Genomic DNA, 25,567 nt, shown 5'->3' with positions numbered 1-25,567 from the left:
AATATAATACTGTAGCTTCAAAGGAAAAATCCCCCAAAGTGTCTTTTTTTGGCCTTCTAACTGCCTCTGACCCCTTAAATTAGCATTGCAAATAAAAAATAGGATATATTTCATTACTACCTAAAATTTTTAAGTAAAGGAATAGTGCAAAATTACGTTGAAAAATTATTGTTAATCTTCGAATGCGGTTTTCTCAAAACATTTTTCAAAGCAGTAGTCATGATAACTCAAATATGGTTTATTAAATTAAAAAATTTAAAGTAATATTTTTAATAATATTCTGTATCGAATTCAAATCTTTAATTTTCTTTAATTTACAAAAGTTATAACAAAAAGAAATTTTTTCAGAAAATATTTTCAAATTCAAATAATCTTTTAATAAAAGATTTTTTCAGTACAATCATTAAATAATCACTACCAGATCTCTCAATTTGTATTATTCTTTATTGTAATATCAATAATAATTATGACAGTGAATACTAATGTTAATAATATACAGTAGTGTAGATCATCATTATTGTTATTATTATCAATATTATAATCCGCATTTTCCCCATAAACGTACATCAACTCGGAATTCGAAAATGTGTAAACGTATATAGCAATATGTTACATCAAAGATGAAATCGCGTCATTCCATAAACCAGTCTATACATACATTACATTACAGCTTGATTAATACTTCTCTGTTCAACTTTAACACTAATCTTAAAATCTCTTCTTCTCGCCTGCCATTCTATCGCGACATAATATCTCTGTTCCGAGCACTTTCAGGCGAGTCGATCGCATTTTGTATTTTACGTTAATGATCTTGTTAAATAAAGTGTTGTTGCACAACGAACAAACGGTGGCAAATAATAAGGAAAAAGAGATGGTGGTTCAATTGCACATTCCGTATCGCCACCCAAGTTCATTACTTAAGCTCGATTTCGTGCAAGAATTAGAGACGTATATAACATATTTCGCTGTAACGACAACGCGCAGGCTTTTCAATAAACATTTGTCATCGATCAATTACGCGGTTGAGATGATGTTAATTGTAATAGGCTGCCATTCATCACAAATAGAGCGACTGATTATTTGTATATTTCATCGAAGGTCGCAGGATCCGTTGTCTTGACTATTTAAAAAACAAATTCTCGCGAATTCTCTATACAAACAATTGTGATAGAATAAGTTTACGAAAACTACATTTAGAGTATGTACAAATCTTAAAGTTCACGTATAATTTTATACATATATATAAAATTATATGCGACAACTTCTCTGTGATAGCATCAACATGTATAACATATACATATTATAATATTATAATTGTATACATTGTAAAATATATCATATTATATATTATAATAATATAATATCATAATATATTGTAATATACGCACTTAATTCGTATGTCATAGATATAAAACGTATTACGTGTCACAATTTACAAAAATGCATTTCTAAAACCAGTCCTTTCTAATTGTGGTCAACGGCAAAACAAATATTTATGCGCTAGAAACGTTGCTATCATTTTCATAAGACAATTAAGAATTTCTTAATCTGGATAATATTGCAGAACATTTACTAGAGTAAATTTGAGACGAGCCGCTACAGCCAATAATATTTTTATAATAAAAAATTCTAAAATTGCCGTGAATAGAACGAAGCGCAATGATAGATTGAGCCAAGTAAAGAGCCAAATAAAATCTTTACTTACGCAGATATTTATTCTTTACCGAAAAATATATATCTTCCAAGATATTTATTTTCCGATAGAGGCGTCCCAACATAAAACGAAAAAGTCATTGAACTATTTTGTTTATCCTGCTAGGATTCTTCGCGCTTTCCATTATCACACGCAACACTTATTCGCAACTAAGACTATCAAATTTCTCATGAAGATAGACACCAACGGACGTATCTTACAAATCTAACGAGATACAAACTCATTTCGCATTATCCGCACGTTGATGGCAGTTGCGTATTATTGGTGTATCAATATTATCTCATAATATTATATAAGCCCGATATAGTAACAACGTATTCTTGCCATACTTAATGTGCTATTTCGCTTCTCTTCCTCCTTTTACTCTCTATAAAATTTTCACATCCCTAACATCTCATAATTTATCGGCATTCTGCGTGCGATACTTCTTTCTTCTTCTCCTGTACATATAAAATCAGACTTAGATTTACAGCACATATCGAGGCCGTGTTGTAACAAATTCTGCGATATAGCTATAATCAATGCTCTACAATCCTCCCTCTACTTCCTTTACGTCAATTTACAAAACACTTTTCGAAGCGAGGGATTATTCTGATTGTAACTTAGATCTCCAATTATATAGGTCGCACGTAAAAATATCAACATTATATCTTACTCACATAATTCGAACATCGCTCACAAAACTTGAATCTTCGCGTGACATCAAATCTAGTACTCAATAGCGATTTACTTACAAACTAAATGAACATAGAGTAACAGGAATGCACTCACGTATTTCCATAAGGATGGATAGCAGCAAATACATAGGCAATCATCCGATGGAAATACGTGCTTAAAACGGAAATAAGTGCGTAACTTCTAAATAAATTCGCTACACTGAAATAACATTCCGAGAATTTTTCGGAAAGTAGCATATTGTTTTAATCGAAAGGTATGCAATAGAAATTCCTAATTTACAAATTATTTTCTTAAAAATCTTTATTAAATTCTGATATATTCTAAGAATTTCTAATTTAAAATTTCTATAATTAAAAAAATCTACAAAATCTGCAAAATTGAAAAAATATGAAATTTATAGATGATATTATATTTAAGATTTACATTTTTTTCTAGAAATCTCCACACATATAAATTCTATATTTCAAGATTTCTCATTTTATAATTTCTGAAAGAAACTTAACAAATTTGAAAAAATTTAAAGTATTTTTTTCACACGCAGAAAGATTTAATTATTCAAAATTTAAAATGATAAATTTTGAAAAGAAATATGAAAAAGTGTGAGAACATTTTTTTTTTACCAGGAGACTTATCTCTTGATCTCTCTAAATATTATATTTCGGAATATACAGAAAAAAATAAGCTGCAGACTAAACTTGCGTGAATAAGGTCGAGACAAGTTAAAGTTTAGAAATGCGGTGACTTACTTGGCGCGGGGATAAACATTTGTGGGGACGAGGTAGCCATGGGTACAAGCGGAGATGTTGTGGGAGTGGCAATGTTAGAAGATACCGCGCTACTTTTGAATTTTCCACCGGGATTCATTATGTCTACGTAGTTGGCACGCGTATTCCTACCCTTTGGCAGTTTGAACATATTGTTACCGGTAGGCAATTTCATAATATCTGTCGCTGACATATCCTCGTTGTGTGCACTTGGTGGAGGCGGCTGCGAGCCATCGCGTCCAAGTTCCATCACTGGTGCTCGAAAATTCATATCAGACGTTTTGGGCGGTGGGGCCAATGTTCCGACACCGATGTCACCATCCTCATCCTTGTTCATCCACTTCTTAGCGACCTCATCCCATATGATCTGCAATACAAAAAGACGACAGAGTTGATACGATTCAACAAGCGAATTTTCTCCACCGTTTGTGTTCGTACGTTAGAAAAAACTCTAGCTAACAAATAAGAAGAGTATTAGTAGCAATTCATTAGTTAACAGTTAGTTGACAGTTACTAAAAAAAACTCCTATCATTATACTGGCCTGTTTATCGTCCGTCTTATAAGCATTGTTGTAACCATAAATAGCATTCAATTACCAAAAGTATCCGCGCAAGCGGCCCTTAACGACATAAAACATAAAACCGTCCTTCGTAATTTTTTAATAAGTTGGCAAAAGATACTACGGTGCAATGGTAGATTCTTACCTTTGGGTTGCTATCGTCTGGCAATATCATTTGATTTTTCGGCTTGGGCGCGAATTTACTGATCAAACCACCGAACCAGGAGCCACCACTGCCGACGGATTTTTTCTCAGCCGTTTTCTCGGTAATTTTCTTCGTGTCCGTTACAGGTTTAGTGGCTAATTGTGGACTCTCAAGCGCGTCCAATTCTTCTAATGGATCATACTGCTTACTCATTGATGGTGTCATAGAGATTGTTGGCTGCATAGGCTGAAATAAAATATATGATTGATCATCGCAAGCTTATTCCAGCAAAGTTCATCACTATTTACTGTAACAATGCGAGTTCATCTATCACATGCCAATAACCTTGATCGCAATATATGTTCGAGATACTTACAAAATATGCGATACTCATAAATGTATTACAGTAAAAAGTGAGAAACTTTGCTTACTATTTTTATTTTACACATGATTTTGCCCTGCGGTGATATATGAAATATTCATTATGATCAAAAAGATGTTGAAATCAGAAACACATTAGAAGCAGATTATAAAAAGCAGATGAATTCCATGTGTTAAAGAAAAGATTTGAAGAACACGTGATAATACAGTGCATTACATTAAAATAGTTTTTAATTTTTTTACTATTACATCAGCTTTTCACTCCATGTTAAATATCTTTGGCTGGTTTTAATAAATATTACACGATGTCTAAGTTTAAAATATTTCTTTTTGACAGCCTATATATGCAATAGCCTATATTTTTATATAATGATAAATCGTGTTGTAAGGAGTTCAAGAAAATGTATTGTGTGACAAAACTTTATTATGTGTTTAATATCAACAGTAACAATACGTTTGTATACATTCACAAATAGCACTTAAAATAATATTAAAACTTTATAAAATTATACAATACCATAATTAACACGTTCTGTGCCGTATCAATTTTATGTGGCTTATTCATCATGCTACATTAGTCACCGATGACTCACGCAGCATTGTTATATTATATATAAAATAAATGTATTAAATAAATAAAATATATTGCATACTAAATAAATAAAATGTATTGCATAATAGCTAAAAAAGTATAAAAAATATTTTTAAGTAGGAAGGGATTTTAAAGATGCTTCTGGGGCATTGATATTTAGCTTAGTAACTGTGTTTCAAGACTGACTGAAATTGTTGGCATGCAGTTTATACATATAAGCTAAAAATATTAAAAAAAAAAAAAAAAATATTTAGTACCAATATTCGTTGTAATAATTATTTAATTATTAAACATTTCATAATTAAAGTAATATATAATTTTGTTTAACTATATAGTAATACGGTAAAATAAAAATTGTATTTTTATAAAAGAAAAAAAAATAATACATGCAATCTTGTGTTTTCGAAAATAATTATTTCAATAATTGAACAATAACTATAGAAACTTATAGCGTTTTCGACCGATCTTGGGTTAATCGCTCCGGAAGCGATTAATGACGTCATAAAGCCAATCACAGCCATTCTTCTGAAAAATTGAATAACTGTGATTGGCCAGTTCTAGAAAAATAAGAACCTAAGATGGGTTAACCCAATTCGGTTTTTCCCGGTGGAAAACTCCATTATAAACAATTAATCGATTTCAATAAATAAGTTTTATATATAAAGAGGTTTTATATAAAGAAATTAAAAATTGTAGTTGACATTTCAAGTTGAAAAACTGATTACAACGCTGCATATATCATAATTATGTATTTAAGCATAATCAAAAAATATTTTATTATTATATTTTTTTATACTTAACATTTGCTTGAACAAAAAATTTAGCATGGATCAACAGTAATGTAGCACGGAAAGTGTTAATATGACAAAAAAACCCACGTTATTACGCCTCTATTTGATCACAATATATGGATTCTTTTCTCAACTGAATATATTTATATAACATGTAAAAATTTTATATATTTTTAGAAAAAATTAGGATATAAACTGAATAATCAAGTTCATTCTACATCTGTTGGTAATTTTCTTCTACTTTATATTTTCAATAATTATATTAAATATTAAAAAGGAATTATTTACTTATATACTGCCATCTTAAAAAAAATACATGAACAAGAAAATTCAGTAATATCTATCAATAGAGAATTACAATCACACTTATCTCTGTATTTAACATGTACAGAAAACTTGGTCAGGATTCTACACGCGCTTATAAATTATTTTTTTAGTCGCATTTTGTGGGCATATCAATGTCGTAAGTCAAAGACGTATTATCCTTAGTTGAGATTTCATCGATTACACGATGACTGTTTCTAAATCTAAGCGGTAAATCAATCGGATACGTGCCACCGAAAACAAGTGGCTTATATCTAGATGATTCGGAAATATTCTGTCCTGTACTATCGTACGACCACGCGTCTACCGTATCACAAATAACATCCTTTCTGCGAATATGCGGTGCCACCCTCATAACTTTCTTCTCCTCGAAATTACAATATTGTTTTAAGGTCTGTGCTTGGCTATTGAAAGAAACGTTGCTCTCTTTGACTTCGGAAGATAAGTCGGGCGCTAAAAGTGACTCGAGTTTCAATTTGCTAAATTGAATATCTAAATCTGTAGTTTGTAACGACGTGAATAAATTTCCTTCGTCCAGTCTTTCCGGCGCTATCTCTTCTTTATCCTCGGATGGATTCTTTTTTTTAATCTTACACTTTAAGAACACCGGCGGTTGTGAGCACGGTGGTTTTGAAAACATAGGCTCGATACGTCTCGGTTTTCTAATGTCTTTTGGATGTACTTTGTTTGGTAGAATTTTCGGATAGCTCGTAGTCAATTTGGGATATTTTCTACGAGAATTTGGAATTTTGACATCGAGATTACTGCCGGAAAGATTAAAGAACGTAGGTACATTGCCGGGAGTATTATCGTCAAATGCAGAGGCGATGCACGGATTTGATTTTACAGACACATTACGACGTCGTAACGAATTAATACCGATAGCATCTGGCGATCCTTCAAAATCGAGAATATTATCCGAGACAAGTCCGCAATTACTTACTTCAGGAGTGGGTGTTTTATCTTCCCTTTCCGCCTGTCAGTGAGCAAGCATTAAGAAACACATGAAAAATGTTAATTGTAATGCTTCGAGATAAATAATCAAGGTGTTTACTCAAATTTTGACTACAAAAATTACCCGAGAATTCACGGATTTTTCAGTAGTTTTATTCAAAGTTCCAAGTAAAATTAGAAAATTTTTTGATGCAGCATTAAAATAAATTTATTTAATTTGTAATATCCCTCAATCAACAAAAACTCATTTAAGCTTAGATATTAAATTTGGAAAAAAAAATTAAATAGCATATAATAATCTATTTGCAATACACGAACCTAGTTCATCAGCAGCGAGAATTCGAAAAGTGATTAAGTGTAATTTAAAACGATGTATGTTCTTCTATTGTCAGATTCACTGATTTTTAAATAAAAACTAACGAGTTGCTCGAGAATATACGTAAATGTATATGTTATATTGCTAATCAATTGCCAATTTTGCATTATCAAGGAAAAATGATTAAAAAAGTTTTCTAAGAAAAAAAATTCTAATTTGAAAATAAAATTTTCCAAATTTCCTTAAACATCAATAAAATTCCACGAAAACCCATCATTTCAAAGATAGAAAAGAAAATTTCAGATTTTCGATAGCAAACACCTTGGTGTAATGTGTGAAATCATAAACAAAAGTCTCATTTTTGTAATAAATCGATATTTGTAAAAAGATAAAACTATAATTTTGTTTTATCTTTATAATCTTTATATCAAAATTTATATAAAATTTTATCTTTTTACAAATATCCTAAAATTAGATTCAGGATAAAATCCTGGCTGAGGTTATTTTTTGCAATAATTTCTTTACCATTTTTTCTGGGATTTAATTAAGGTAATATTTATAGATGCTTGTTAGTATCAAAAGATATTAAATTGCTAATCAATTTAATCTGTAATATTACATATTCTACCGAAAAAATTGTGTTTTAAGACTGACAAATTTGTTGGCGCGCGTATATGCTGGTAAATTATAAATTAAAGGGAAAAGACTCTACTTTGAGAATCCCTAGGCGAAAGTTTGATTTGTTAAGTGCGAACCTTTTGTATCGCATGAAAACCAAACTTTTTTTTTTAATTGAAAAAAGTTTGTTATCATTTTTCACAAGTTTCTCATTAAAATCTAGCTAATATTAATCCAGATTCTTAAAGTTCATTCTTTTCTAAGCAATTAAAAAAAAACATGTCGATACGATGTTTTTTGTTAATTGCACACAAGTTTGAAATTTGCACTGCATTTTAGGGTATTTTAACAAATAAATACGGTATTTTTTTAATATCATGAATTTTGAGTATCAATATGATATTGCACATTGATTTTATTCGTATTTAACTAATCATACCGCCGTCATCAAAGTGACCCGAAGTGCACCACGTTCTCAAAGTAGAGTCTTTGTCCTTTAATTAAAAAAAAAAAAAAGTACATGTAATTTGGATAATTTTTTGCACAGTTGCATCACTTTAAAGACTACCTAAAAATCGGTCAAAATTTTTGTCTCGTTTTTTTGCGCCAGTGTATATATATATATATATATATGATTTTAAGTTATTCAAGTCGATAATAAAAATTTTCTATTAGATATTTGAAAATGGAAAAATAGCGTATTTTATGAATGTAAAGATACAGATATATCACGAGAAAAATGATTTTTTTTTATTAAAGAACTAAAATAAAATTATTGCTAGTTTTTAATATACCTCATAGTTCCATTTGTCTTGCTGCTGTGAGTTATTTATTTCCGTTTGATCGGTAGGTAAGCCTGATATGGATTGTTGTTGCCAATTAGGCACAGACTCATTTCTTCTTTCATAATTGTTCTGATAATACGATGATTGCAGGTTCCAATAATCTTGCTGCTGCGATTGTTGATACTGAATAGATTCATCTACATTTCCCATATATTGTGCGTTCGGATCCTGAATGTTCGTGGGCAAAGATAAAGGCTGCCAATCTGATGGCATTTCGCTGACAGTTTTCTGATTTTCTTTTCCCAGAGTGTCGGAACCGTACGTTTCCTCTTCGATAGTCTGTTCCTACAACAGAATTCTATTTAATACATGCACACTAATCGTATAGTAAAAAAACTAAATAATATATACAATAAGTAAAATTAGAACTTATAAATATTATACATCTTGTAATCACACAACTACCTGATATTTTCCAACTATCTTCGCTAATTTGGTAAGCCATGTTACATTTGCAGCATCTTCAATAGCATCTTTATAGACTGGATCATGGTATTTGATTCGGTCACCCAATACATAAACCGCTTCGATAAAGGATTTCTTGTATTTTGATGGGTCATTTGCGATGTTCGTTGCGATTTGTTCGATATACAATAAAGCCTTTTCTATCAAACCACAATCCACCATCTTTACGGTTAGATCAAATTTGAATGTTTGAAGGTCTACTAATGTAAATTTCGGATCGCTAAGACTTCGAGCGTATTCATAAATCTCTGTTAACATGACAGCTTCCATGTTGAAGAATTCAGGATATGGCTTATTGTGATTAGAGCCAATCAACACGAGTTTAACTCCATTAGTTCCATAAGCTCCGAAATCAATTTGAGCAAGTATATAACAAAAATGAGCGGCGTAGATGTCACCTCTCGTGAATAATGTATCCCCGAGGGTCGTTATGGATCGCCGATTAACTTCTGGATTAGCCGAGGTATTAGAAATAATCATAGCTAGATGAGACCGCCAATCGTCCCAACGTGGATCCGCGACGCACTATGGAAATAGGAAACAAATATAGTATGAAGGCGAAAAAGTGTAAATCATTTTATTGTGAGACAGAAACATAACTCTTACTGTAACTATGGCAGGCACACGACCAGAATGCAATTGATATAAGGTCTGCAGTGGATCGTGTGGTGGCAAACTATTTGCAAAACGAGTCATTACAGAAGCATGTGTGCGTTTATCCAATTTACTAGCCAAGAAAAGAGCATGACCCCAAAGTCCTTCATTCATCGCATATTCTGTTCAGATAAATAAAAAATTTAATTAGTAACATTCCTAATGTTAAATAGTATTTAAAAGAAATAAAGCCTTCCTTTTTCTATTTAATCAAATTTTGTAAAAAAATTTACCAAAATTTTCTGGTTTTTTAGAAATTTTATTGAAAATTTTAGGTAAGATTAAATAATTTTTTAAATGCAGCTTTAAAATAAATTTATTTTATATATCTTTTATCAAATAACAAATAAAAAACGCTTATAGAGCCAAAGCTGGCTGGATTTTGCTTAGTAAAAAGTTTAATAAATTAATAATAATAAATAAATACAATCTTTTATTTATTTTAATAAATCTTGTTTTTTTCTTTAAATGTCCCCCTTCCCCATACTTATACTATATAAGTATGGACTGTTAGCAGCCTATTTTTGCCATTAGAGCAAGTGAGAGGTTCCGTATTCAACATGACAACAATCTGCAGCATCTGCCAATCTACCAAATACCAAAAACCCAGGTGTTTTGAATGCCATGAGGTTATGTTCAGCTGTGTGCGCAGGGCAGCAATCATGTAACTTTTTCCTTAGGGCGAAAACATGAAAAGTGAAAAGTTTCATGTAATTATCTCTTTCTATTAGTGTTGAATAGAAAGAGACAGTAACTTGAAATTTTTCACTTTTCACGTTTCCACCCTAGGGAAAAAATTACATGATCGATTCCCAATATAGAAATTTATCACATGTAGGTGTATGTTGTCTACGAGCATAACATAGTATAAGTATATATATATATATATACACACACTTATACTGTGATAGAATCATACATTAGTTTGCCGTTTTCTCGTTTGGTTACCTTGTAGCGTTGCAGATATTAACTACGGCTGCAGATATTGGCTGCTAGTAGTCCATACTTAAACAGTCAAAACCCCTATATCATACAACTACAGAAAGAAAAACCACTTAAGTTTTTAATATTAAAGGGGAATCAAATTGATTTGCTGACCGCGAGGTAAACACAAATTTCCGTGTTTTCTAATGTATTTTTCCCGTAGAATCCGAATATAACTGTTAAAATTATTCTAAGTAAAGGAAAAAAAAGTTACAGTCAGTTTTATCGTCTATAAGCTCATGGATGTTGATAATTAATTTAATTTTGTTTTTTATTCTGGTACTTGATTACAGAATTGTTTAGCGTCCAATTTTTTAAAAATTAAAAAATTGGACGCTAAAATTTAAAAAATTTAGGTTTTTTTATTCAAAAATTAAATTTTGAAAAATCTAATAAAAAGAAAGACTGTGATCGATCTGGCAGAATCTTGGATAAGGTAAAAAAAAATGTATAGTTACATAGTAGAACAGTAAAAATATCAACTTAGTGGTTGCAAGGGCTTATTTATCTGTTTTCTAAAATATCATACAATAAGGTCAAAAAGTTTTTGAAATTCAAAGGGAATTGATAGCTGATTATAGGAGCTGATTAGAGGAAATGATAAAAGCACATTAGTATTAATAAAAATGTGTTCACCAGATCTTAACGAGCTGCAACTTTTTTCCCCTTCACTTAGCATAATTTTAAGAGTCATATATGGATTCTATAGGAAAAAATACACTCTAGAAAATTTTGCGTCTCAATTTGCGGTGGGAAAATTGTCAATTTTTTATATCCCCCTTTAAGAGTTTTAAAAAAATGAATTAAATGGCATATATAACGATTTGTTCGCAATGATATAACTTCACTAAAAGTACAAAATGTGCAATGTGATTAAACACAATTTAGAACAATGCATTGTTTTTTTGTCAATAATTTTAAAAAATTATAAAAACTACAAGAATGTGAATGTATATAAATGCGTATGCCATATTTAATAGTTTCGTCGATTATCGATAATTTTGCATTACCAAAAATGAAAAAAAAGTAATTTTTGGTTAGAAAGAGATAGAATTTAAAAACAAAATAAAATTTCCAAAATTTCGCAGAATTTTAATAAAATTCTATAAAAATTTTGATTTTTAAGGGGATCCGGGAGTGACAGAGTTACCGACATTTTTTTGGGAACTTGGATTTTCGAATTGGAGTAACAGAATGCAAAATCCTTTTACAGGATTAAAGTACGCACAAAAATGAAGGGGGCGACGTACGATTTGTTCTGATAAATAAAAAAAAATTGTTATTTATTAGTCACCTAACGACAATATTTGCTTCATACAAAAAATCTATAGTTTATATGTATAAAATAATCACGTCGCCCCCTAGAAAAAACTCTCAGGAATAATATCGTGCAATTAGAAATAAGATTAGAATCCTAGAAAAAAAGATTCGCATTCCGCAAATTGGAAAATGAAAAAACGAAAATTTGGGTTATGTACACGTAAAAAGTCGATAAGTAGAGCAATATGAGAAAAATTTTTTTCGTTTTCAATATAAAATCCAATTTATAGATTAATATTAATATGTGTACTTTAATTCTGGAAAAGGATTTCTAAATCTATACAAGAAATACATATAAAATCTCATTAATGATGTGCACGAATGACTCTACCTTATCGACCTCGATCAAATTTCAAAGGCACTCCTGGATCCCCTTAAGGATAGAAAAATTTTCTGAAAATTTTATGTTTTCTAATTTCTCGCGATAAGTATTGTTTTTTTAATACCTAATGCTTCTTGAACCCGTCCATAGAGCAATGTATTTCTGAATTCATCTGTTATTTGTTCTACAGTTTTTTGCTGCTTGGTTTCAGTTTTCTCAGATAGTGTTGAAATATCCTGGGTACTCCCGTTATTGCCCGTCCCTCCGGATCGTTGCGATATTTGGGATTCTCTGCATCCCACATCCCGAGACTTGAATTTATTCGTGTCGTGAGGATAAGCGTCCTTATTACGTAATAAGAGCCCGGCAATATCGACGCCAACAACATACTAAATGTGAAGTGACATTAATTTAATTGAACAGATTTCTTAAATCAGTTCTCGAATAAAAAACTTACTCCATTGTGTTGAATTAGCATAATCATCAGTTCATATAGTAAGATGTAAGAAGCGCGATCGACTATTTCTTCATTTATCACTGCTTTTTTAATTTTGTTCTCACAATATTCTATGATGGTATTCTTGTGCGTCACATCACTGTAATAGATCCATTGTTACGTAATTATGTTTATTAAGTTTTTGTTATAATTTTGTACAAATTTACTTACTTAATTAGAGGTCCTGGATATAATCGTAAATCGCGTGCAATAGGATCATGCGAGAGCAAGTTATCTATGCGAAAAATATCTACTTTAGCTCTTTCGCCATCAGCTGGATAGCTTGGATGAACATGTACCAAAGATCCAATGGAAAAGCATCCTGTAGGCGAATTTTTAAATTGGCTTAACACACATATTAAACATTAAGAAATCATAGAGCTCTAATGAATATTGAATCAAAAAGTAGAGTATTTCAATATTATGTAAAACTTTTGTTTAGAGAGATAAAGATCTAATATTTTGTTTTTAAAATATGTATATTTAAAAAAGTAAAATGTACATAAAATTATATTAAAAAAGTGTTTAAACGCGATAGCCAATAACTCAAATATAATTTATACAATCAATTTGAAATTTTAAAGCAATAATATTTGACATCGGAGGTTTTTTCCGATTTTTAATTTTTTTCTTAAGTTATATATAAAAAGAAAAACAAAAAAAAAAACAAAATTTTTACATTTAAACATATTCAATTTTGCGAAAAATAAAATTTAAAGTAATTTCTTTTATGATCTAAAAATAAAAAAAAATGTAAGGCAAAGTATTGCTTACTTTTTATTTCAAATTATTTATCGAAATTATCACGCAGAACATTTTATTTTTTAATATATTCCAATTTTGTATTTCATTTTATAAATAAAAATACATTTTTAAAGCAGAGCAACATAACTTATTTATTTCTTTAAACATAAGTTTACTATGCTGTTGAAATATTTTTCATTTATTAGATCTTATGAAACTTTAATAAGAAATTATATAATATGGAACTGATTATAAATTATACCATATGCATGAGATGTGGAATATTTAGTCGGTGTTAATCGAGCAGAAGTAATTATCGAATCTTCCATAAGTGACATATTACCCAATGTTCGTTTATCACCAGTCATTCTGAAATAAACATCATTCTTTTTAATAAAAGACCTTTAAAAATTTACAAAAAATATGAACTAATTGTATTCATTATAATAAACATTAAACGACACACATAATTATATATACAAAATAAGCATGTTCCATTTAAACTTTACAGCAAATTTAGCATAAACTAGACGTGTGTGAATCAAATACAATATTTGTGAGATCGAATCGAATTAAATCAAATTTTTGTTGAATTTATATTCTAATTTAAACATAATAAAATATTTTAAATGACATTGCAAATTCTTTTTAATAGACAAAACAATTACAAGAATTTTAGAAAATAATTATAAAAAATGCTAAGTAATTTATACTAAATACTAGACAATAAAAGTGAAGGGTGCTACACTGATAAATTAATACATATCGTAATTAATAAAAATAAATTATAATGTTAACATTGAAGTGATAACACTTTAGTGTACTTTATTAGAAAAAATATAATAAAGCAATTTCAAAAATTTCTATATTCTATAAAATAAACAAATTTACGAATGCGATCTATTGTGTACACAAATTTTTGAATAATTTACAAGATTTAAAAGTAGTAGAAAGAAAATCAACAAATGATCAGGCAAGAGAATTAGTACGTGTTGATATAAGATTGATCTCGCAAGAGATATAAATAAGAAATAAAATAAGCGATTAATTCGAAATCGAATCATAAGTGATTTAAAATTTTCCATTTATTTGAATTTTTTTCGAAATCTTCCAGAGTCGATTTAAATTTAAACTTTTCGTATACCTTTAATATAAACAAAATTAAATACGTAATTCTATATATTTTTACATGATTACTATTGTACTGTTGTATTTTATTCAATTACTAATGTAATCATAGTATTTTACTATACATAAAATAATTGCTGTAATAACACAGCTACACTTGCACTGGCAGTAAACATTGGAACACAGCCCTAGTTAATTGTATGAATGTGTGTAGGATTGTAATTTTAAAGGAACAAAATTTTTAGCTCATCTAGCTTAAAAGTTTCGAACCGAGAGAGGGAAACTCCCGGTCTCACCTATTAAAATTGTGACAAGCCGTACTGCGCTCCCGCAGATTTCCGGCCCATCTTGAATATCCAAAATGTGGGACATAGAATGCCTTGTTGGATGAATGAAAACATGCACTTGGGATTGGAAAAAATCTAATATACAACGAACGTTATAAAATCCGCATTGAGATAAGAAGCAATAACTATTCAAAAGCTCTTTAAATAAAAATTTAAAAAAAAAAGGAAAAAATTCAGGACACACCTGTCGTCACAGGAACTACGACCGGAGTGAACACTCGCTCTATCCTCCGGATAGTTGCTGGCTCCTCTAGCAATGTGCTGTTGCTGATGTTGACTGGAATAATATTTGTGGTACCACTCGGAATAGGCAGCAGGATTCGTTCGACGTAAGTTTTCAAGATATGCATAATAATTGTTGCCATAATGAGCACCATAATCATAACCACTGTATCCTGTATTCACAATTATATTTAATAATTACTATCATAAAAAATATTATTATTGCATTTCTTAAATGAGATTTAATCAAATTAAAAAAAAAAAATTGCCGAATTCTCGAGGAATTTTACTCAAAGTTCCAGATAAGATTACATAATTTTTTAATGTAGCTTTGAAATAAATTTGTTATATCTTTTAGTTATATCTTTTCGTATTCTTTAATTACGAAGAAAAGTCAATTGAGTTTTAAATATTACATTTAAGATAATATTAGAAAGCAGTAATATAAACTACATATGGCATAATCTGTCTGCTATAACATTTTATCTAGTTTACTAAAAATACAAAATTCGGAAGTTGATTGAACATACAATACTAATTTAAAATAATATATTGTTTTCTATTATTACTGTATTTTTTAAAATAACAACTTGCACGCCACAAAAGAATATTTGTGTAAACCATTTATTGTTAATTGATTTTGTATTGTCAAGGAAAAAATAATCAAAGAATTTTTTGTCAAAAAAAAAAAAAAAAAAAAAATTAAAAAATAAATATTAAAAAATTTCCCTGAGAGAGAATGAGTACAATAAAATCTCAATATAAATGTATGATTTTTTAAAGAAAATTATATTCCTTGAATTAAAAGAAATATCAAATCTAAATTCCCCAAAAATTCCAAAGTTTTTTGGTTTTCCCAGTAGGAAAACATTTTGTTAAAATATATTATATATGTATTTTATTGTAACATGTACCATTATATGCATAGTAAGGATCTCTCGTACGCATGTAGTATTCACGATCTCTATCATTGTAAGAAGATCTACTTGAAGGCCTGGAACTAAACATATTATAAATGTAATATAAAATACAATATTAATTATTAAAACAAGTTGTTTCTCAAAATAAATTCTATTTATTGAACATTAGTAATATTGTTTACAGTTATATAAATATTCTTTTAAAATATTCTTCTAAAGTTACAAACACAAAAATTGTATATATACATTAACCTTTAGAGGACGGGACTGGTCCCAAAAGGGACCACCCTAAGAAACAAAATTTTTGTTTTTTAGGGGTAATTCGATGTGCTGAATACGGGAAAAATAGTGAAAAAAAGAGATCCGGCCCGCGTAGTAAGAGAGGGGGAAATTGCGAAGCGCTCGCAAAACAAATATTTGACCTTGAAATGACCTTTTTCGAGGTAAAGGACGCATCTAGGATTTTTTAAACTATTTTTTTCGTATTCAGCGCAAAAAATTACGTTGAAAAACACCCAAAAATCATTGCATCAATTTTTTTGCATTGACCTTTCCCTCGCGGACGGGACTGGTCCCTTTAGGGACCACTTACTTGATCGGAGATTTGTCCGAAGTTATACATTCGATTTAAATATAAATTACACGTTTTAAAAGAGATTGATTTGCACTGAAAATTTCCCGTCTTCTAAAGGTTAAGAAACCTTGATAAAAAATTTTTTTAGAATTTGTCATATATATCAAGTTTAAATATTCTAAGATTCAAATTAAAAAGTTTTTCTAAATAGTTAGAAAATTATACAGTAATTTTAAAAAATTGTGAAATTTGGTAAAAATTTATTAAGAATCTTGAAAAATTATATTGAAAATTCTGAGAGAGGATAGATTTTTTGGTGCGTTTGAAAAAATGTTCAAATTTGTATAAAAATTCTGAGAAAAATTTTCACTGGGAGAAAAATTAAATTAAACCCCATCAAATATTTAAATGTCATTTAACGTCGCTCAGATAACAGAAAAAACTAAATATTGTGTTAAAAATGATAAAGCAATTTAAAAAGATTTATTTGAGAGAGCTTTTCAAAATAATTATTAGACAATATGCTGATAAAGTGTAACTGCTTCTTTCCAATACCTTATAATTAAATAATCAATATACCTTCTTCCATAAGGATCGTCGTAGTAATCCCGTCTGTATGGATCTCTGTCATAATCATCATATCTTCGAGATCGTCTGTCGTCTCTTCTTCTGTCACGATCAATGTATTCTCTATCCCTAGGATCCCTAGAATATCGTGCGTCGTAATCTCTCGGATCTCTGTCGCGACGACGTGGATCATCGCCTCTGTCTCTTCTACGATCATCCGATCTCCTTCTACCGTCCCTCTCATCCATATCTTCCTTTCCTCTGATTCTTCGGTCCATATCGTCTCTACCTGGTCGGTCCAGGTCGTCGCGACTGTGATGCTTACGTTCATCGTCCCGATATGGGACGTCCCATCGTTCGAAATCATCGCGGGCACTATACTGACGATCGTTGTCGCGTCGACGATCATAATAGTAAGGGTCGTCCTCGTATTCACGATCGTAGTATGCGTTCTTTCGATCATACTCATATCGTCGACGATCGGGACTGGTTTCCCGTCGTCTCTCTCTACTCTCATCTCGGCTGTTGCGCGAGCCCTCGTCCTCTTCGTCCTCGTACGAATTTCGACGATTTGACGAGATACCTTGATTCTCGCTCTCCAGAGACGCGCCAACCGCTTCCTCACGCTTGTTTCGCGATTCACCTGCCTGATCCTGCATCGCGGATTGCATCGTCGCAGGAATCTCAAGAGGAGAGCCAGTGACAACTCTACCACCTGTCGCTCTGTCGTCCGATAATTGCGCGACGTCGTTGGAAGCTCCGCCTGGTATCTGCCTGAGTTCCGCGTCCGTTTGCTGCGTAACTTCATCAGGCTCGTTGCCTCGGCCGAGCACCTCGCGGGTCTCGCTCGGCTCCAGCATTATTTGCGACTGCAGCTGATACCTTTCCTCGCCCGATGGATCGTTCCGTGACTGTTGCGGTGGAAGGGAACGTTCCCTACCTGAGGGATCGTTCCGTCGCTCCAGCGTGTCCGAATCGCCACGTAACAACAAAGGAGTGTTTCTCTCTTGCCCTAGAAGAATGTCACGGCGCTCCGCTCTGTCAGGCATGTTTCTAACTTGCACACTTTGTTCCTGACCCGAGGGATCGTTTCTCCTAGGGTCGGACAGACGCTGCCCGGCCTGCACGTGATGATGTTCCTGACCTGTAGGATCGTTTCTGCGTGGATCTATGGTGCTCGATTGCCCGGGTACCTCGCGCAGAAAGGGAATATCATTAGGCACTTCGTCGTTTTCATCATCCTGACTCGGTGGCGTTGGTTCGTGTTGTTCTTGATGCGAGTCCGTTAACTCACCAGTTTCCAAAAACGTATTTCTATCATTCGATGCAAATTCATAGTTATCGGGCATCTGTTCCGGCACCAAAGGTGGATGAGACCGCGCCTGCTGCTGCATTGATGGTACTTCGATGTTGTTTACCTCTTCCCTGAAATCTCGGATATTTATCGCCTCCTTAGGACTTGCGTTTGGCTTGGGATCGTTGTCCAGTGTCTCCTTATTTATGGAATCCCGCGAACCGTAGATATCGCGCGCCTTCAATGTCGTCGCGGGTGCAACGACTTCGACATTTACAAAGTCAGACGTTTGTTGAATATTCTCGTAGTTCTCCACGTTCTGCTCGGGAGTGTTCCATTGCTTGGGAGGTAGCGGACGATGCTGGTAGTCCTTTGTGTACCACACATTCTCCAATGTGTTTTGATTATACCACTGATCATATCCGCTTTGTGAGAGACTGTCCGTTATCTTAGTAGCACTACTTTGATATGTATTTGACGGCATTAGATGTTCTTGACTAACAATTGGCTGACTGTCGATAGAATGAGAATTTTCTGGACCGCTCGGCGCATAATCAGGAGATAGCATAGGCATATTGTCGGGAACAGGATTACCTCGGATATTTGCTACGTTAACAAGATTAGTAGGATGTTGAGCTCTTCCTTCCGGAAGGGCAGAACTCGAATACACCTCTAACGATTCATTTAGAGAATAATCTATGTGCTTTCTCGATTTGTTTCCAAGATGAAGTTGATTAAAATTGCCAGTTAATTCCTCTGCCGTTGTAGAAACAAAAGTCGAACAATCATCCTTCTCGCCAACAATAACAGTCTTAGAAGTATCGCTCTTCAAGCTGTCATCGGTCAGCATACTCAAATTATGATCTCCAGTCGATGACTTGATTCCATCGATTGATTTCGCCTGACCAGTCGAATCGTTAGGCGTATTCGCGACAGAAGTTGTTGTTTGCTTCTCGTTCTCCCGTTGTTCATTATTATTATTGGACGTATGTACAATATTTTCTATGGTTGTGGTAGGTACAGTAGTAGATGCAGAAATATAATGAAATGGCGTCATGTGCATCTGTTGCCACTCATTCATAGCAAACTTGGCATCATTATTATTATTTTGTGACGTGTCCGCGATTGAACTGTTATCCGCACTAGTTATTGTTGTTGTTGTTGTTGGCTGTAACCATTGTGTGCTATCCAACTGCATCCAAGAGGCAAACGCGTCATTCACATTATTATTTGTTTGTACTAAATGTAAAGATTGATGCTGACTCGACGCAGTATTAGACTTGTTAACCATCTCGTTACTCTGCTGCTGCCCACTGGTGGACCAATTCATGGAATGTTCCTTTTTGCCACCCTCGACAGGCGCGTTATATATTTGAGGCGTTGGTTGTGTGCACTGATTGCCCATATTGTTACCCGTTGGCTGTTGCTGCTGCATCTCCTGTGGAATACTTTGATCCTGCCACTGACCCAGCATATCAGGATGATTCTGCCAATTATGTTGCAACGGCAGGTTCGCTGTGTCATCTTTGCTCCAGTTATAATTATTCTGTAACGTCATCGGTGGCGGATGTATCGGATGTGGCGGATGCGTCGGTGGCTGATCCTTCTGCTGTGGCACGAGTCTCTGCTGCTCATTCGCATTCCACTGAGCATGCTCGTAATCGGATTTTGCGCTGTTCTGTCGAGGGGGCAATGGATACTGCTGATTTTGATTATAGTTCGCATAGGGTGGCAAAGAGTCCGCGTAATTCGATCCAGCCTGATGAACAACCTCCGATCTTGGAGTATTTCTGTCTGACATGGAATTCTGGTTAAGTACATCGGACATATTACCATTGATTTTCTTGTAATAATGGTTTTGAGATGTGGAACTGGATATTGACTGCCCTTGATTCTGATACGAGGATACATAGTTTTGTTGTGATGGTAGTTGTTGCTGTTGGGTATCCGATTGTTGGTCGAGATTCCAGTCCCAGGGATCCTTCCACGTATCACTAGCATGTTTTGATTGGTTTACAAGGGACTGCTGAGTGTCGTTTGGTGGAATATCCGATTGGGGTCTCGACATGGGTATCCACATATTTTGATTATGCATTCCATATGCAGCCGAATGATCCACCCGCGACCTGGCAGTAGGTCTGGCTCGATAAGGATTCTAAAATTAATAAACAAATAATGTTAAAGAACATAAAAATCAAGTTAGATGTAAGAATAAATTTACTAAGCAATATAGAATCACATTCTAAAATTGCAGTTAAGTTCGTCTTTTGCATTTCATTGCACAGCATGTAAAGCAAATCGAGGTATACTTACATTCATGCTGCTTGTGAAATAGTACGGTCTGATTTACAGCAGTGTTTGAGATCTGTAAATCAATCAATAATTACAAAATTGAGTAATGCATGCAATGTTGGAGAGTCAATGAAGAGGAAGTAACACAATCGCTGAAGTTTCGTAAAATTTCTATCGCGCGCATTCAGTATACATATGTCATCCTTATACTATTGACAAAGTCTAGGAATAATTTTTGGCGCTGACGTGGATCCGCAGTAAAAGAAAAAGTGACCGTCAAGTACGCGCGAGTGCTTAATCGGTCGCGAGGCTCTTTTGCGACATGAAAAAAAACGCTGATCATTGCGACGCTGTCAATTTTAGCGCGCATGGATTAATAAATGGGTCATTAGCCACGAGTGTTCGTGGCACTGGAAGTTTCTCGAAGGGATGGTTCCCTCTCCACGTTCTTACGACCGGAAGAAAAGGAGAGCGAGAGTGCGAAGGACGCGATTATTTACGATAAGATGCTTCGTAAACTCGCCTGGCAAACGGGGAGGGGGGGGGGGGGGGGGACTTCGGCTGCGATGAGGAATATAGACACCGATAACGCGAAGCGGAGACGGTCGATTCAACATAATTATGTAACGACGAACGTGGCCAGATGCCCGCCGGTCACGGCCGTCCGGGAAGCACGGCGGAATCGCGAGTTTCGGACAACCAGCTGTGAGAATCGACGGCGCTCGACTGCCGTGCGGAGGGAAAGCATTGACGTACAATACGCGTTCACTCACCTAAAAGCTATCGTCACTCGCGCTGTCGTCTCCACGCGTCCTGCGTGTGCATTATTGGCCGCTGCCGCTGCCGCCAGCCACTTTCACGATTCCTCCACGGCGGAACGAACGTCGTTGTCGTTTTCGTCCTCGTCGTCGACGTCAACGTCGATGGCCGCACGCGGGCACGATTTCATGTGTATGAGTATACGCGGACATTTCGACGTATGCGAGAGCGAGATAGAGGAAAAGGGAGAGAGAAAGAGAGAAAAGGAGCGCGCGCGAAAGAGAGATAAAATGATTCGACTTGAGCATACACACACGTCACGAATCCTTTCTCTCTCTTCCCCCCCCCCCGTTCTTCGTGACGTGAACTACATGTACAAATTCCTGTTTAGAAAGAAAAGTAATGTCCCTAGAACTAAACTTGTTAAAAAAATTTTCTTTTACCATAGGTCTGTTCGTTTTCGCAGCGAAAATGATCAGACCTTACGTGTTTCTATTGGTGAGTGCGCCAGTTATAAAATTAGAGAGCCTCTGAGAGTGCATTCAGATTTCTCATCCGAGTGCCCTCAGATGTCGTTTTATCCTTGTTTAACATTCAGTAAATAACAAGGATAAAATAATACCTGGAAATATTTGGGTGGGAAATCTGAACACAGAGGGGGTGTTTACAATAATGGCTATCTGAGTAATTTTCTCTAGGACCAAAATATATGATAAGCACAACCATCTACTATCATCATGATTCGTGACAACTCAATGCTGTCCGGTATAGCCAAATCATCACGAGCAAGTTGCGAGTTCCGTGAGTTTGTAGCAGGTAACCTAAAAAGTACAACATAAATAATTTGATTATTACAATTAAAAATAATCTGTTTTTAATGTATGATAAGATTATTAACTTCATTAAAATAGTAATTATATGTAACACAATCATGTATTTTTAAAGTATTGTCTAAAGTAATATCAGAGATTATTTTATTTACAAATATTTATTTTGTCTATCAAGTTTCTATCATAACGGTATTATTTCAAAACCTAATATAATATTTTAATTAAACATTGATTCTCAATAAATGTTATTATTTATTATTAACTAACATATATATTAGAAAAGTCATCTTTTATTAAACGGATGGTGTTAACACTTTGAAACAAATGAGATAAATTATGTAAAATTACTAAATAAATCATTATTAATATTTTTTAGATTACAAGTAAAATAAAAATTTAAGTATAAATATTTTTCTTTCTTGTAATGTCCAGTCTACAATGAGTCGTTGGTCGTTGGTCGTAAGAAATTTAAACAATTATGGGTTACACGACATTAGTCCGAAAACTAGATGGGGAAAATGTTGGTACCAACAAAATTCTCTAGACATTTCAATTTCAATTTTTACAGGTTAGTAACATTGTTTAAGTAGTAAATCTACGAGTGTTCGGAGTTTCGGAGACGTTTTGACATATGCGCGCGCCAAAATAATAAATATTAAGTTAAATTGTAACATGTAATTGAAATTAATGTTAAAAAATTACAACTGAATATTAAGTACATAGAGATGAACAAGAAAAAAAATGTTTTATATATTTATATGTAAGAGAAGAAATTTTAATAAAATATATTAATATATTAAACTATACTAAATTATATTTTTATTATATTAAATTAATTAATAATAATAATTTTCAATTTCTTTGATGTGCCTTGACAGACAAGATTTATGATTAAAATCTGGTTTTCCATATTAAAATCATTGTCAGCCGAGAAACAAAATCTGTGCAAAATAAAATAAAAACATAAAGAAGGAAAAGGGAAAGAAATAAATGGAGAATAAAAATATATATCAGATAAGTAGCTAATATCTTTATAAAAAATTATGTATTCTATGTGCTTTTTGTAGATGAACCGATTCTTTTCTTGAATTAATTTTTTGTTTCAGCTTCTTAGCCAATCGTAGAATGTTGACAGCTGGACCACCAGAGAACAATTTCTTGCCGAATAAAGCTGTCAAATTCTAAGCCTGCTACTTCTTCGAGTATGTCAAAATTGTGAGCAAAAAAGTTGAAATTATATTGTAATATCAATTAGATTTATTAACGGTGCAGTAACAGATTGATACAACAAACTGAGAGCAGGTTTGTCGAAATTGTTTGTTCTACAAAGCATATGTGCTGTTTGTCCCAGCAATGTACCGACATTATTTAAACTAGAAGAGATCCCAGATAGCACGGAGAGTTTAAAAAGGACTCAATTGTACGTTACCAATTATGTTACCAATTATGAATTCTTTTTGAATCTCTGTGCTATCTGGGATACTATTGTGTTTATCGTCAACCTGTCATGAACGCTTTCGATAGACCTGCTCATTGTTTACTGTTATTTTGTTATATAGTCTGTTAATCGGTATACACCTTTTATCTTTCAGCAAACAGAAAATGTGCTACCCACATTGACTTTTACAAGAATAGGTTTAGAAGTAGCGATGGATGCTTGTCCAACAATCGAGGATCATTTCATAAGTGAATACACTATTTGATGTAAAATAAACCAAAATTATCTTTTTAAAAACGGTAAAAAAGATGTCAAGTGTGTATGCTCTAGAAAACACTTCTTAAATCTAAGATACTCTTCATCTAATTCAACCCAAGTAATATCACGAGCCTTCTTATAACAACTAAAATGTAACTTTAATTATTAAACTAATAATTATTTTAAATGAATTATACCCACAAACACACACACACACACACACACACACACACACACACACACACACACACACACATATTAACTACAAAAATAATAATATCAAAATATTTCTTTAACGATAATTTGTTTTACTCCAAATAGTATATGTTTACTTACGAAATAATATTTGATGTTACAATGTGATTTCAACTTTTTTGCTTACAATTTTGGCATACTCGAGGAAGTAGCAGGTTTAGAATTTGACAGCTTTACTCGGCAAGGAATTGTTCTCTGATGGTCCAGCTGTCAACATTCTACAATTAGCAAAGAAGCTGAAACAAAAAATTAATTCAAGAAAAGAATCGGTTCATCTACAAAAAGCACATATAGAATACATAATTTCTTATAAAGATATTAACTACTTATCTGATATATATTTGTTTATTCTCCATTTATTTCTTTCTCTCTTCCTTCTTTATGATTCTATTTTATCTTGCACAGATTTTGTTTCTCGGCTGACAATGATTTTAATATGGAAAACCAGATTTCAATCATAAATCTTGTTTGTCAAGGCACATCAAAGAAATTAAAAATGATTATATTACTAATTAATTTAATATAATAAAAATATAATTTAGTATAGTTTAATATATTAATATATTATATTAAAATTTTTTCTCTTACATATAAATATATAAAACATTTTTTTCTTGTTTATCTCTATGTACTTAATATTCAGTTGTAATTTTTTAACATTAATTTCAATTACATGTTACAATTTAACTTAATATTTATTATTTTGGCGCGCGCATATGTCAAAACGTCTCCGAATACTCGCGGATTTACTACTTAAACAATGTTACTAACCTGTAAAAATTGAAATTGATATGTCTAGAGAATTTTGTTGGTACCAACATTTTCCCCATCTAGTTTTCGGACTAATGTCGTGTAACCCAATTATGTTCGGTTATTCTTCTCTAAGATCAACTGTGATTGGTTAAATTTCTTATGACCAACGACCAACGACTCATTGTAGACTGGGCATAACAACTGTTAATGATAAGTTGCATGGTGTTATCATTATTTTAAAAAATCATATATCTTTATTTATA

General features: G+C 32.7%; 1 protein-coding gene and 2 long non-coding RNA genes across 7 annotated transcripts; 1 reads left to right on the top strand and 2 right to left on the bottom strand.

The window, feature by feature from the left end:
* Positions 1–424: 424 nt before the first annotated feature.
* LOC105832660 lies at positions 425–22,067 on the bottom strand. Of its 5 annotated transcripts, XM_036287999.1 has the most exons (16): positions 21,785–22,067; positions 21,033–21,084; positions 17,438–20,874; positions 16,279–16,364; positions 15,327–15,537; positions 13,930–14,036; positions 13,095–13,245; positions 12,885–13,023; positions 12,552–12,816; positions 9,754–9,923; positions 9,085–9,672; positions 8,632–8,967; positions 6,893–6,925; positions 3,862–4,107; positions 3,139–3,523; positions 425–2,154 (listed from the first exon to the last, which is right to left on the bottom strand). In XM_036287999.1, the coding sequence occupies exons 2-16, from the start codon at positions 21,036–21,038 to the stop codon at positions 2,093–2,095; spliced, it is 6,222 nt and encodes a 2,073-aa protein (XP_036143892.1). In that variant the 5' UTR covers positions 21,039–21,084; positions 21,785–22,067; the 3' UTR covers positions 425–2,092. The 5 variants fall into 5 exon arrangements, with proteins under 5 accessions (XP_036143892.1, XP_036143893.1, XP_036143894.1 ...); XM_036288000.1 differs by lacking the exon at positions 6,893–6,925; XM_036288001.1 differs by lacking the exons at positions 425–2,154; positions 3,139–3,523 and adding an exon at positions 3,533–3,776.
* A 160-nt stretch (positions 22,068–22,227) lies between these two features.
* LOC118645949 lies at positions 22,228–23,401 on the top strand. Its single transcript, XR_004963589.1, has 2 exons — positions 22,228–22,586; positions 23,033–23,401. It is a non-coding gene; the product is annotated as an uncharacterized LOC118645949 (long non-coding RNA).
* A 292-nt stretch (positions 23,402–23,693) lies between these two features.
* LOC118645950 lies at positions 23,694–25,507 on the bottom strand. Its single transcript, XR_004963590.1, has 2 exons — positions 25,323–25,507; positions 23,694–25,014 (listed from the first exon to the last, which is right to left on the bottom strand). It is a non-coding gene; the product is annotated as an uncharacterized LOC118645950 (long non-coding RNA).
* Positions 25,508–25,567: the final 60 nt, after the last annotated feature.

The sequence above is a fragment of the Monomorium pharaonis genome, chromosome 6 (assembly GCF_013373865.1).
Source record: "Monomorium pharaonis isolate MP-MQ-018 chromosome 6, ASM1337386v2, whole genome shotgun sequence".
NCBI classification, from domain to species: Eukaryota; Metazoa; Arthropoda; class Insecta; order Hymenoptera; family Formicidae; genus Monomorium; species Monomorium pharaonis.
The sequence above is the reverse complement of the archived record's forward strand: the minus strand, read 5'-3'. Positions and strand labels throughout refer to the sequence as shown.

Coding starts and splice junctions, on each gene's coding strand:
- LOC105832660 (XM_036287997.1), bottom strand. Junction 9,924..12,551: donor ACGGGTTCAAGAAGCATTAG/GTATTAAAAAAA, acceptor TTATCTGAACAG/AATATGCGATGAATGAAGGA. Junction 8,968..9,084: donor TAGTTGGAAAATATCAGGTA/GTTGTGTGATTA, acceptor ATTCTGTTGTAG/GAACAGACTATCGAAGAGGA.